A 14,335-nucleotide genomic window follows, 5' to 3' on the forward strand; every position below is an offset into this window, starting at 1 on the left:
CACCAATGGAAAAGGGAAGAAGCACTGATGTAATTTGTCCGGACTTCAGTAAGATCTTTGACATGATGCCTCACATCCTTCTCTCCAAATTGGAAAGATAAGGATTTGACAGGTGGACTGTCTGATGGATGAGGGACTGCTTACGAGATCGTACCCAGATTGTGGTGGTCAGTGACTCCATAGTAATACACGGCCACACACCGACACACAATGGCCGCCGGCTGAACCCTCCCGCCCGGCCCCGCCCCTCCGCTGCTGGGGAGCGGAACCGGAGACTACAGCTCCCGGCATGCCCTGCGCCGCGCCGGAGGGACGGGTCAACATGGCGGCGGAAGGGGAGTCGGAGAAGGCGGCCGGGCTGGAAGCTGAGGAGGTGCCGGTAGTGGAAGAGGCGCGGAGCTTCAAGGATCTGGTGAGGAGGAGTTGGGGCTCGTTACGGTCCGCGCCGCTCCCGAGAGGCATTTGTGTGCCCTCAGCCCGCAGATGAGAGCTAGAACAGGGAGAGGGTGGGAGCTGCCCTGTGCTCGGCGGAGCCGCCGGTCACGGGGCGGCCACGTGCGCAGATGTCGCTGCGGTGCTGCACGGGCCTGGGTTTGGCTGTGGTGGAGACAAGCTGGACTGTGTTGCAGTACGTATTTCATTGGTGAATTCCTTTATTCCTCACCGGTGTTGTGTTGTTTCCCGTTCTTTTCAACGATACTCAGGGAGTGACGGATGTCCTGTGTGAAGCTTGTGACCAGCTGGGATGGAAGGTACCAACGAAGATTCAAGTAGAAGCTATTCCTGTGGCTCTTCAGGGTAAGCGGTTTGTTTCCCATCCTCAGTGTGGGGATGAGTTCCCCGCGAGCTCTGCATGAATTAATTCTGCTGATCAAATGAAAAGCATCTGGGAGTGTTAGCTGACAGCTAATGTCAGCCAGCAGTGTGCTCAGCTGAGCAAGAAAGCCAATGGCATCACGGATTGTAGCAAAAATAGTGCAGCCAGAAGGAGCAGGGAGGTGACTGTCCCTCTATACTCAGCATTGGTGAGCCCACACCTCAAGTGCTGTGTTTTGTTTTGGACCTCTCACTACAAGAAAGACATGGAGGCTCTGGAGCATGTCCAGAAAAGGGTAACAGAACTCTGAAGGGTCTGGAGTGCAAGTCTTGTGGGGAGTAGCTAAGGGATCTGGGATTGTTTGTGTGGAGGAGGCTCATAGAAGACCTTATTGTTCTCAGCAGTGACCTGAAAGGAGGCTGTGATGAGCTGGGAGTTGGCCTCTTCTCCCAGATAACAGTGATAGGACAAGAGCTTATGGCCTCATCTTGCACCAGGGGAGGTTCAGGTTGGATATAAGGAAAAATTTCTTCTCAGAAAGAGTGGTGAGACATTGGAACAGGCTGCTTAGGGAGGTGGCGGAGTCACTGTCCCCACAGGTATTCAAGAAATGCATGGACGTGTCACTGAGGGATATGGTTAGCAGGCTTGGTGGGGATGGGATAACAGTTGGATTAGGCGGTCTTAGTGGTCTTTTCAGTCTTAGTGATTCTGTGAAGTGACAGGGTTGAGAGCATTTTCCCATCTTCCACGTGGAAGATCTGTATATAGAATTAATCCCAGTGTTCATTCTTGTGCCCATCCCTGATGGAGCTGGAATGTTGATTTCTCTTGTAACATTGCCTGCAATTTCAAGCTTTCAAGCTAGTGTATAGATTCTTGTCTGTTCGCTCCTGTTGGATCGTTTTGGCACTCCATGGTAAATATAACTGTTCCCAGCCTTTTCAGCTGCTAGTCAGCGTTGCCTGTGGCCTTTCTGAAGTATGCAGAGGTATGCTGGATACCTTTGGCACACCTGAGGCTGTGTCTCTTCTGTTAGAGATCTACAATTTGCTTCTGAAATTGGAGATGCCATTAGTGATGACATAGCTTGTACAAGCTGTTTTGTTGTGAGCAGACAATTCTTTGAAATCAGATTTCTGGAGTGAGAAATAACAAAGCCACAGTGTCTTTCTGTAAACGTCCTGGGAAAACTGGGAAATGCTTTACTAAATTCAGCAAGTATTTCTACCTCTAGATTATCTCTTACTCAGAAAGAATTCATCATGAAGTCGAAACAGAAGCACGATGTAGTGACACTGGTTTTAAAACGGAAATGACTTTTCATTCCCTTTTCTCTCCTGACACCTAAATGTAGTCAGACTTTTTAATCCATTCAGAAGGTTCTCTTCAAAAGCAAAAAGAAAAGATAACATTCCTGAGTTTTTTCTGGGTTTGGGTTACTGTTTTAATCTGTAACATAAAATACATTGTGGCTTTTGAGATGTAAGAACACTGCTATGTTATCCAGAAACATAATTGAAAGGAATGAGGACTGTAATGTATAATGTGCAAATGAAGTTACACGTTAGAATTCTCTAGAGATGTCCTGAAATTTGCTGTTACCTCTTTCTGATTCCCTTCAGTTTTGTTTGTGTCTTGTCCTTTTTGGGGGAATGAGGGAGAGAATTTATTGCCAAGGCGATTCTTTTTATTCTTAGCGAACTCCTATGCTTAATTACATAATTCTTTGAAATCCACTGTGTTTAATGCAGATTTGTAACACTTCTTGCTCTCCTTGCTACTCCTTATAGGCAGAGATATCATTGGACTGGCAGAAACTGGCTCTGGGAAAACGGGAGCATTTGCTTTGCCAATTCTTCAAGCACTGCTGGATGCACCTCAGCGATTATTTGCTCTTGTACTTACACCAACGAGGGAGCTGGCCTTCCAGATCTCAGAGCAGTTTGAAGCTCTTGGGTCCTCCATTGGTGTCCACAGTGGTAAGTAGCCTTGTGATACTGGCGTGCTTTTGTTTTCAAGGTTTGAAGACCAGCTCCCAGAGTGCAAAGGAAAAAGAGAGTGTTTATATGGAGGGTTGAACACAAGGTAAAAGAATTTTGTGATGCTGATATCGGTTATAGGAAAGAAACTGTACTTTTGACTGTATGGTCTTCCCTTATGGAACACCTTGCAGCTTGTCAGCATTTAATGTCCAAACTGCTAAAGGTGGAAGTAGTAGAGAATCTCCCCAGCAGTAAGTTTGTATTGGTGTTAAATTGCATAGAGTTCTGCTACATAGGATGTAGCTTAATCTTCCCTGCATAACAGTCTTTATTTTATATACATACATATATATATATACGTGTATATATATATATATAATTATACATATAATATAAATATAATATAAATATATATATATAATTTTATTTTTAAAGATATTTGCTACTGACATAAGCTTTTTGGATATTTTAAGAGTTCTCAGATTCTGCAGCTGAGTTGGGTTTCAGAGTAGACTCTGCCTCTAGCTCTTCAACTGTATCAAAATAATTGAGGGTGCTTCGGTGTGTGGCTTAAGAGGCTGTGATACTGTGATATAGTTGTGGGTGGCAGGGAGTAAGAAGAAACACGTTATGTGTGTTTAAGAGCCATTTGGATGTGGCACTCAGAGATATGATTTAGCAGAGGGTTGTTAGAGTTGGGGTGCTGTGGTTAGGCTGCAGTTGGACTTGATCTTTGAGGTCTTTTCCTACCTGAGTAATTCTATGATTATACTCTAGAGGTTGGCTGGAGATAAACAGGGGTATTCACTGTGTTCTGTTTGTCCTGCAGCCGTTATCGTCGGTGGAATTGACTCAATGTCTCAATCTCTGGCCTTAGCCAAGAAACCACATATTATAATTGGTAAGTCAACCTACACGAGGTATGGGGTATTAATATTAATTAGATTACAGTCATCCAGAGTGTGGCAGAAGCCTTTGTGTCTTTGAGGAAGCAGGAATACATCCTTCATTTGTTTCATCTTGAGATGTTAATGTTAATGTTGAGATGTTAATATTTTAATAGGCACCAGTATCCTTGCTGCTACCAGCTTACTCCAAAGTGTTCCTACTGGACGGCCTTTAACTCTCCTGAAGTATTCAAAACCCTGGTCTCATTCTTAGTACATCTCATCTACTGTTTGTTTTGTTGGTTTTTTTTCGGGGGGGTAGTGGGGAAGGTGGGCATTCTTCATGGAGACTAGTCTCATTTCAGAACACTTCAAGGATGAAATAGTGCTCACCACAAAGCAACCTACTTATACTCACATTTGGTGAATGATTTATTTCTGTAACTGATAATTCTTATTTCTTTGGATCTTTGTTTTAATTCTTAACTGGCGCTCTTACTCCCTTGTAGCAACTCCTGGCCGTCTAGTGGATCACCTGGAGAACACCAAGGGCTTCAATTTACGGGCTCTGAAGTTCCTAGTGATGGATGAAGCTGACCGGATCCTCAATATGGATTTTGAGACAGAGGTAGGATTGTGCTGAAGGAGCTCTTAGGAACACCATGAAGGTCCCTTTGAATCATTACATGCAGTCATATAGGAAATGCTTATATTAAACAGTTCTGTAGAAGTTAGTGGCAGTTCATAACTAAGGTCTCATAACTGCATGGAAGCCTGTGGTAGGAGGTAAACCTAGCAGAGTTCTGCAAAGTACTAGCTAGCAAGTAGGAGGCATTTTGTCTGTGAAGTCGACTGGGTTCTCTGGATTGCCTGACATTGTGTTCTGTGTTAACTGTCAATTGTGCAAACCTGCTGCAGAAATATTGCTTGTTTTTGTACTAACTTTGACTTCTGGAGTCTGTGCTGCTTAACTATCAACAAAGTATCAGCCTAAAACTTCCCATGAAAGAGGGGAAATTTGTGCCTTCTGTGAACCAAAGATGCATGTATGCTTGCAGTACTCTTTGCTTGGATGGCTCTTATTTTTGGGGAGTCTAATGTCTTGACTGCTGTTGTACTCAGTATTTCTCTCCATTTTCTTTCTGCAGGTGGATAAGATACTGAAAGTGATTCCTCGAGACAGGAAGACATTCCTGTTTTCTGCCACCATGACCAAGCAGGTGAGAGGCGAGTACTCTCCTTTAATTCTTCTTTCATCAGACTATACTGTCAACTAGGCTGTCTGATGCAGATACAAGGACAGAGACTTTGTCAGAAACTTCCAGTATTGATCTACTTTAATCTTTTTAGGTTCAAAAACTCCAGCGTGCTGCTCTGAAAAATCCTGTTAAATGTGCTGTTTCTTCCAAATATCAGACGGTCGAAAAGCTACAGCAGTACTACATTTTCATCCCATCCAAATTCAAGGTATTACCACTATCTTCTGTTTCTTTCCTATTCCATGTCTAGTCTTACTGTTCCCACATCTGTAAAATATCTTCTCTGGCTTTATAGTTAAATTACTTTTTAACGTAGCATATTGATTATTTTCTTTATTAATTTCTCTTTTTTTTCCCCTCTCTTTACAGGACAGCTACTTGGTTTATATTTTGAATGAACTAGCTGGAAATTCTTTCATGGTTTTCTGTAGTACATGTAACAATACTCAGAGGACTGCTCTACTGCTCCGTAACCTGGGATTCACTGCTATTCCTCTCCATGGGCAGATGAGTCAGGTATGGGCATATCCCACAGGATGCACTAGGCTGGAGACATGTCACTTGGGAGATGAACTACACCATACTGAGTCACAGCTCCCTTGCAGACGTATTTCATAGCTAGTGGATTGGACTGATCCATAGATGTTAATCTAATGTTGATACTGGTGCTGATTTGTGTAATTAGAAATGAGAGAAGTGAGATTTTATTTTTTTTTTTCTTTTTGAGTGGTTTCTACTGCAGTTCTTCTCTATCATATTTCAACAAGAGCATGTTAACCAGAGTGAACATTCTCTCATTCCCTTTCTGTCCACCATTCTTCCAGAACAAACGCTTGGGCTCTTTAAACAAGTTCAAGGCAAAAGCACGGTCTATTCTGCTGGCTACTGATGTTGCAAGCAGAGGTCTGGATATCCCGCATGTAGATGTGGTGATAAACTTTGATATTCCTACGCACTCTAAGGTAAGTTAGTCTGTGTGCCAGCTGAGGGTCTTCTGTCACCAGGAAGTATAGTGTTGAAGCTAGGCAGAGGAAGAAAGACAACTTTCCTCTGTTCTGCTGACAGGGCGTGTAGTTCACACTTGTTTAGATGAAAAGAAGTTGTTCAGCCTCAGCGACTGAGTTGATATCTCAATTTGACTGGCCTGATCTGGGTTGCAAAACTGAATCCAAAGGAGAAGAGGAGAAGTAAGGGAGATGTTCTTTGTCTTGGTGTGTTTGCTCAAGAGTGTTTTGTAATACCACATTGAACAGATTACAGACTTTTTGGAAATAGTTTTAACATGTATCAGGCTTCAAGTAGGCATCTGTGTTCCTGCAATCCAGGCTTAATTCTGTTTAAAATATAAAATTTTCCCACGTGCTCAGTTGATCAAGGGTGGTATCTTTGATATGTTCCACTTCCATATCACAGAAGTATAGCAAGCTGAAAAATGTGAGTTACGAACTTTCTTCCTTGTGGAAAGCATAGTATTATCTTACATATGTGGCTTTGCTCACGAGCTTGGTTTCAGAAAGCACATCGTTAACAAATGGCTCAAGATTTGCTGTTATTTCCTATAACGATCAAAGGTACCATGCACTGCAAACAAAGGAAGAGGTGGTTCATCCTTGGAGAAACTGATTTTGTCATTATGGAAAGGCAAAAGTTAAAGTTGGGGAGCAGCCACATGAATGACATCATTACAGTTTTTGTGCACCTCCCTCTCAGCTCACTGTGTCACAGAACATGTCCTGAGCGTTCTCATGGTTTAGTGACACCCACAGGTACTGCCTGTGACATGGGATGTTTTGACTTCCATAATGCAGTGTAAAACCTGGAAAACAGCCCAGAACCATATAAACTGAAGGCTCTCAGTAGAAGCTCCCAAACTGTTCTTGTTCATCCTCCCTTTCACTGTGCTTGCCTCTGTCAAAGACAGGCTAGGTAGAACACTAAATCCTGAGAATGAAGATAGAAGCATTGGCTCACTTTTATTTTAAGTATTATCTTTCTGAGGAAGTGATTGTTCCATTAGCATCCATGTCTCACAGCTTCTGTCCTACAGTCTTGAATAACGATCTTTTCTTTTAGAAAGCAATCAAACAAAGGTTAAAAACAAAAATGCACTTCCACAGGCCAGTGTCTTACCAAACTTTAAAGCTGCATACTGTCAGCATATCAAACCTTGACTCTTTTCTCCCCATAAAGAAAGAAATAAACAAAAAGGTAGATCTTCCCCAACTCTTTTGTGTGCTTGGCATGTATTGCTTATCAAGAAAATTGCTTTCAGGATTACATTCATCGTGTTGGAAGAACAGCTCGAGCTGGAAGATCTGGCAAATCGATCACCTTTGTCACGCAGTAAGTGTTAAAATGTCACAGGCTTATTCTTCTCAGCTGTCTTTCAAAGCAGAGTGCATTGGCCTTGTCCTCGATGAGAGAAAAATGCTGTATTTCATTTTGAGGGACCAGTTGGATTTCTTTAATGAAAGGGGAGAGCATTCAAAGTTCAGGGAGGGGAGAGAGAAAGATCAAAGGTAAATTCTGGAAGCAGCTATGTAATTATTGGAGCTAGTTGTTTATAACTTTGCTGCATAATGTATGTACATTTTTTATGATAAATGATACAGATTAAATAGGTTTTAATGTTTTGCCCAAACACTTGAGGTAAATCCGCAAAGCCACTCTGAAGGGTGACATTACTGGGGGATATATTTAAGAGTTGCTCTGCATTGGCACAAGCCAGCAATCTCTACTGGGTGGAATTAAGGGACAGTGTCTATGGACAGAGGTAACTGAAGGAGTCACAGTTGGGCTGATTCAGGCCATCTTTTCTCAGGTATGATGTAGAGCTGTTTCAGCGCATCGAACACCTGATTGGCAAGAAGCTGCCAGCATTCCCCATGCAAGAGGAGGAAGTTATGATGTTAACAGAGCGTGTGGCTGAGGCCCAGAGATTTGCTCGAATGGTAAGTGATGGCATTTCATCCTTGTGTACTCACAGTGGTGATCTGAATTTCCTTGTGTGCCCTGACTCCTTGTCAATCTCTTGATTGTGTTGCAGGAGCTGCGAGAACAAGGAGAAAAGAAGCGATCTCGAAATGGTGACGACGATGATACCGAAGAAGCTCTTGGTGTCAGGAAAAAGGTGGCAGGTGGAAAAAAGAAGAAACGGAAAGCCTTCTAGCTCAGTGTTTGAACAGACTTTTACTCTCCTGTTTTTGGCTACATAAGCTTGGCAAAAATAGTCTTCACAACCATCTCCAGTGGATTTTTTTCAGAACTGCTTAATGTTGCATTGGGCGGTCTGTCTGGAAAAGGCCTAAAAGGTTTTCCTCTCTTCTGCTTCACCATTTACAGACTGAGCCTGGTCATTGTGGTATAATGGTGTCAGTTTGTCTTTCAGTGAAGCCAGATCGTCCCCTAAGGGAATGGAAGATTGTATGGCCTGGCCCAGCTCATCCCCAGAGAAATGGGTGCAACTTTCCCATTGGTGCAGCCTCTGTCTCAGTACCCAAACTCACCGAGTATTTCTAGGGTCAAATTGAACCGCCATAAGGAAGGAAGAGATGAAAAAAAATAAAGAAGTAACCAAGTTTCCACTACATCGTGATGATTTTGCCTTACTGAAAGGACACATGATTTGGAGAGCTCCAAATATAGCTTAATTTTAAAGCAAACTGGTTTTATTTGTATTGTCGTTGACCTGTTTTGCATATTTTGAATATCAGCTCTACCAGAAGGTTTTCCTCTTTACATCATTCTTACTAGAGATATGACATAAATATTTTAAGTGGGTCAGGTGAAGAGTGGTCCAACAGAGGGAGCCTGCTGTGGCTGGTTGGGCTATTCACTGCCTGGAATTCAGTTGAAAGTATGAAACAATTGATAAAATCAAGGGGAGGTCTTTGTTTGCTAGTTGTTTTTTTGTGGGTTGGTTTTTATTTTTGGTTTTGTAATCAATTCTTGTAGTACTTACATACTAACACGAGAGGGTGGTATTTGGATAGAAAAGCAGCCCATGAGCTGAGCAACAGAGAAAAGGGTTTTGAAGAGGTTCTCTTGCATTGCCCTGTTTATTCCTCTGGCAATTATTCTTTGTCTTGTACCGAGTTCAGAGTCTTATAGACTTGCAGAAGTGGAAGAAGTGTACTTTTCTTCACTACAAGCTAGAAGACTAATGCTAGTTCCCATTGGCAGTACATTTTTTTTGTACTTGCCAGTTCTCTTGGACCAGAGATAGGTGAGAAACTGCTTCATGATCATTCAGCACAGAAATTTAGCATCCATTAGAATTAAAAAAAAAACAACTGGACTTTCTGCTCCGTGAAAGATACGTTCAAAAGTTTATTGTCTAAGGTGTAAATAGTAAAAAGAAACTACTGCAATAATAAAAAATGGCAAATTTGGTATTTTATAGTCTCAGCATATATCTTATATATACATTTGTGCTGGTGAGAATTTTCTTATACTTTTGAGGCAAGGCATTCTAGAATAGGTGAATTTTGATTAAGCTGTTTTGAGATGGAGGGAACATGTTTTAAGTTGTCTTCTCATGAGGAGGAGATGTACTCACTGCTGTGAGAAGTGTCTGTGTCTGTTGTCCTTTTTTTCTCCAATTTTCCAAACATCCATCTTCAAGTATGATAATTCTAAAACAGTGTAGACTCAATGCCAGATACATAGTGCTACAGAACTCAGGTCTATTGACAGCTGAAAATATTCTTAGAGTGGAGGAAGTACGTGCAAATCTTCTGTAGAGCTTGGTGCAGAGAGGCAAAATGACAAAATATGTTAGTTCTGCATGTCCCTTTAGTAGTCATCCTCTTGGGTAAGAGGAAGTAGCCATAGGATGTACCAGAGATGAGAAAATAGAGAAATTTGAGTGAGCACAGGAGATGGGATGCAAATGCTTTGGTGCAAGGTAGCTCTTCCAGCTGCTCTTCTGATGTGTGGATAGTAGAATGTAGTGATTCACAAACTGGGCAGGATTTGACCTGCTATCAACAGATGAACATTATACTTCTCTAAGTCTCTGGATCTCTTTATTATAAGCCTGTCAATACTATCCTAGCAATGTAACTTAGGTGGCATACAGAGCCAGTCCTGAGTCAGTCTTGTAAAGTGATGTGAAAGTCAATTTTACTGTTGGAGGAGGTGGAACAGGGTCATTCCTTCTGGAAATTGCTGATGCTTAATTGACTGGTGAAGCCTTTAGCCTCTGATCATTTATTGCGTGGAAGACTGCATCACCAGGGAGGAACTGTTGTGCCCCTTCTTGGGATCAAAGATCCTCTACTGGCAAGAGTAGTGCAGGAGAGTAGTAGTTTACTCCTTATAAAAAGAATATTGAGTCACTCCTTGAGTCACTCCTAGACAGTTGACCACCTCCCTTTGGGTAGCATGACAAACTGTAGAAGTCCTTGGTTCAAGAAAAGCAAAGGTCTGCCCCCACCCACATTCTCACTGGTGCCTCACCTGCTACAGGTATGTACATTCAATTTCAACCAAAAATATCTCAACAGGTTGAAGTGACAGGAAATAGTTTCATACCGTGACGATGTTATGAGGGTTGGGCTGGAGGGTGTTTATATAACTGAAGTAGGATAGGGAGTGTCTAAAGATTAAATTTAGTCAAAACATCTCGCATCCAGACTAAAAGAAAATCTGTAGATGGTTTAATGAAATGTGAGGGGGGGAGGCTGGGGGGAGAAAGGAGCGAGACCTGTCCCTCTGGATAAAAGAAAACACCAGTACTTATATGTGTTTGTCTTCATGCTTCTGTATAACAACCACTGCCAGTATGTGTTTGTTCAGTCAGGTGGACGCTCAGGGGATAATTCTAAAGCACACTTCTGTGAGAGCTTTTCAAGCCTCTGCACATCAGAGGGCTGAGGTGAAGGATTAATCTTGGTGCCATAAAGAAGGATCAGGCTAGAACAACCTGCCAGTTTTTATGATTGAAACTCAAACAGTTCAATAAAAAACGTATTCTCAAGACACCTTCAGCAGAGATGTTTGCAGTTTGAAACAGTTCTATACTTCCCTAAGTCGATGACATGATTGTTTATGTGCTTGTAATGATATTATAAATAATGCTTTATAGTTCTGATTTCTAATGCTGCACAGATGTCTACTCCAAGCAGTAAAGAACAGGCATATTGTGTCTTTCAAATTAATGTTGCACAGACAGCAGAGGTGGGACAAGCCTTTGGGGAGGAATAGTGAAATTAAACACTGGTGTCAGAGATGAAAGTAGTGCAAACCTATCCATAGAAAACCCAAACTGAGTCTCCTTTTACTGTTGTTGTTAGGTTTGTTGTTGTTTTGTTTTGTTTTTTGTTATTCTGTACAAATATTGAGAGGATAGCTGCCAGAAGATAGCTTTCTTTGCAATCCTATCACGGTCCAGATTATGAAGTGCATTCAACTGACCTACCTGAAATGGATTTGGCCATCTCAGTACTCCCATGGAAAGCCTGCTCTGCCCAGGGGCTGCAAGGCCAGGCATTGGCAGGAAAGCACAGCTGGGAATCAGAATGAGAAATCACAGGGATTTTCTTTTATGGTGGTGACCTGAGCTGGTGTCTGCTCAACATAACCATAGGACTGAAACTGTATGTGTCAGTTCGGTTTCAGGGGTCAGACTGGAGGGATTCTGAGCAAACCCGTGTAGCTGTAGGTATCCCTGTTCATGGCAGGAGAGTTGGACTAGATGGCCTTTAGAGGACCCTTCCAACTCAAATCATTATATGACTCCAAACCCCCAAAAACAGAGATGACAAAGAGTGAGTTGTATGAGATGACATTCTAGCATCACCATTTATCTGTGCTTTGAAGAGGCTTAGTTTAGGTAGGAACTCTTGAGTAAGAAGTGATTGGGAATCTGGAAGGACAGTGAAGCTGAAACTAGCAAACGTTCACAGTTGTGCCAAGCACAGGAAAAAAGGAAAATATCCAACACACTTAAAAGCCATTGGAAGTACTTGAAGAGTAATGAAATTGCTTGTGTGACCTGTGGTAGACAGAGGTGTGTACCAAGCATCTTGATCTTATATAAATACGAACTCTTGTATAAATAAGAAGTTGTGGTTTGCCTGCGGTAGCATGTGAGGTGCTTCTGCGAACATTTGAGTGAGCAATTAATTCTTTTAAATGTTGCAGAGCAAACAAATGCTGTAAAAAATCGGTTTTGGTGCCAGAAGTAGTTATGTAGTCATTCTGGATTCTTACTGACTCTTGTCTAAATACTTAGAGCAATTCATTTTGTGGAAAAACTCTCACTGTGTAAACTCAGAGAATCAGAATATGTTTTTTCTGACATAGAAGCCCAAGCTTTGGGTCAACCCCTGAACTTTGAGGAGAGAGGAAAAAAAAACAAAGTTGAAAGAAGTTTTCTTAGTCTATAGATGATTTTTTCTTTTCCTAGTCAAACTAAGAAAGCTCTTGAGTAACTATTTAAAAGGAAAAACTGAGGATGTTTTCCTTTTGGTACATGGAAAGAATGGTTTCTCCCTCTCTCTGGCCCAGGGGAAGCTACAGCTATGCCAGCTGTGCTGTATCTCCTCCTGAGGATCCTCCTGTTGTGCCCTTGGATTTTGTTTAGCACTTCTCAGGGATGTATCTGGAAGCCTGAAGCTGGGCTAACTAGAGGCAGAGTGACAGAGTAATTCAGCATGCCCACAAGGAAGAGAGCATACAGCAAGATCTTTGCCTTATGTGCTGAAGGATCATCATAATTGCAGAGATGCACATGCTGCTCCTCTGCCCTTCTGAAATGAACTCTAGAGATTAGATTGTCAGAAGTTTCTGCCTTCCATTATGCACTGAGCTTGGTATTTCCAAGTGTTCCTGAGGAATGGGAGATGCACTGTGGGCTTTCTTTGCCAAAAAGGGTAAATGCTTTATCTTCCATTCAAATCTTTGTGAAGGCAGAGAGAGAACGCTGTTGACGGGCCTCTAGTTGGCATGTTTCCCATATGGGCTGATTTAAATTCTCTGTATCCTTGTAAAGATTTTTCACACACAAATATATCTTTGTGTAAAGAAAGGCAAAGAGCAAATCCTGCTCTGCAAGTCATTCATGTGAGGTAGAGGGGAGGATTTCATGATAAGATCGTATTGTTTTGATTATGTTGGCTTTCTAGAAGGAAATGATTCCCTTGTGTGTTTTTCTTGTCCTACTGCTTCATCCTGTTAATGGAGTTAAAAATTAAATCTCTTGGCTTTGACCTAGGAAAAGTCTATGCACAACAAAGTTGGAGTCATAATAATAACGTGGAGTAGCAGTGTAATTGGGATTGCAGGATCCATGGAGCAAGCCTGGGAGAGAGGCTTCTTTAGTTTTATTTAAAGCAACAAAAAGTAAGGAATGATAAATTAGCCAATGGTGGCTAGTTTCCTATTGCTGCTGTTCAAGTGCATGCATACAGCTGTGTTAAACCTTTATCTTCACATATTCCAGAGGCTCTGTGTGGTTATTAATGACTGGTCATTCCCAAATACAATCAACAGTGTGAAGCAGATGCCCTTATAGACTCCACTGACAGAACCTAAACAGAGTCAGTTTTCCTTCCCTCTAACCGCAGATCTCAAATACCTCTTAAAGATTCTGTGGATCTGGGGGTAATTTTCCACTATATATGCTCGAGTCACGTAGTTGTTTGTTTATGGCTTTCTGCACCCTTTGGTGAGTATTGCTTTAATATTAACAAGGAATCTTGGAATTATCAATACATGAACTAGGAATCTTCCAATTATCAATAAAAGTTTAGATGAAAATGCAAACTCTTAAAAATGCAAGCAGAATATTAGCTCTACTGTCCAGAATAGATCATCTTATGTTACTCTGCTATCTATGTAATGAACGTCAGAAATAAATTGCTAGTCTACTCATACTAAGGTCAAATTTGGAGAGAACCTTCCTTCTGCCTGCAGCCAGGGTTGCTATTCTCAGTCATGTTTGTAGTGGGCCACTGTGAAGCATTATTAGCATGTTGACTCTTTGGTTCTTCCAAGACTCCCAGTCAGATTTGACTCCTTGTACTCTGGTTAAATTGCATTCATGTAGTTCAAAAGATGATTTTTTGAAGATCCACTGTCTGAATTCCAGACTACCTCACTTTGAAAATGCCGGTGCTCCTTTTGCAAGTCAGATGCTACCATCTGGTCTGCCCAATGAATGGCTCTTTGTGATTAACGGGGGCTCTCCCTCCCCATCACTGCTTGGTTCAGCTGATGCAAGGACAATTGCTGTAATTACGATCTTTACTGTTTTTGTGGACTATTTGTGAGTATGTGACTGCCACGTTCCTTTGAAAATCCAACTGCAGGCAACTGTGGCTCTTTTGAATTCAACAGAAGCTGCTTACTTCGAAGAAGATGTGGCTGGTGCACAGCTCTGTA

General features: G+C 41.9%; 1 protein-coding gene across 1 annotated transcript; it reads left to right on the forward strand.

The window, feature by feature from the left end:
* The first annotated feature begins 307 nt into the window (after positions 1 to 307).
* DDX47 (DEAD-box helicase 47) lies at positions 308 to 13,829 on the forward strand. Its single transcript, XM_072361502.1, has 12 exons — positions 308 to 412; positions 705 to 798; positions 2,611 to 2,799; positions 3,632 to 3,703; positions 4,199 to 4,317; positions 4,838 to 4,909; positions 5,040 to 5,156; positions 5,318 to 5,464; positions 5,773 to 5,910; positions 7,221 to 7,291; positions 7,770 to 7,899; positions 7,995 to 13,829. Exons 1-12 carry the CDS (start codon positions 323 to 325, stop codon positions 8,115 to 8,117), a joined length of 1,362 nt encoding a protein of 453 aa, XP_072217603.1. The 5' UTR covers positions 308 to 322; the 3' UTR covers positions 8,118 to 13,829.
* Positions 13,830 to 14,335: the final 506 nt, after the last annotated feature.

This window comes from Excalfactoria chinensis, chromosome 1 (assembly GCF_039878825.1).
Source record: "Excalfactoria chinensis isolate bCotChi1 chromosome 1, bCotChi1.hap2, whole genome shotgun sequence".
Classification (NCBI taxonomy): Eukaryota; Metazoa; Chordata; class Aves; order Galliformes; family Phasianidae; genus Excalfactoria; species Excalfactoria chinensis.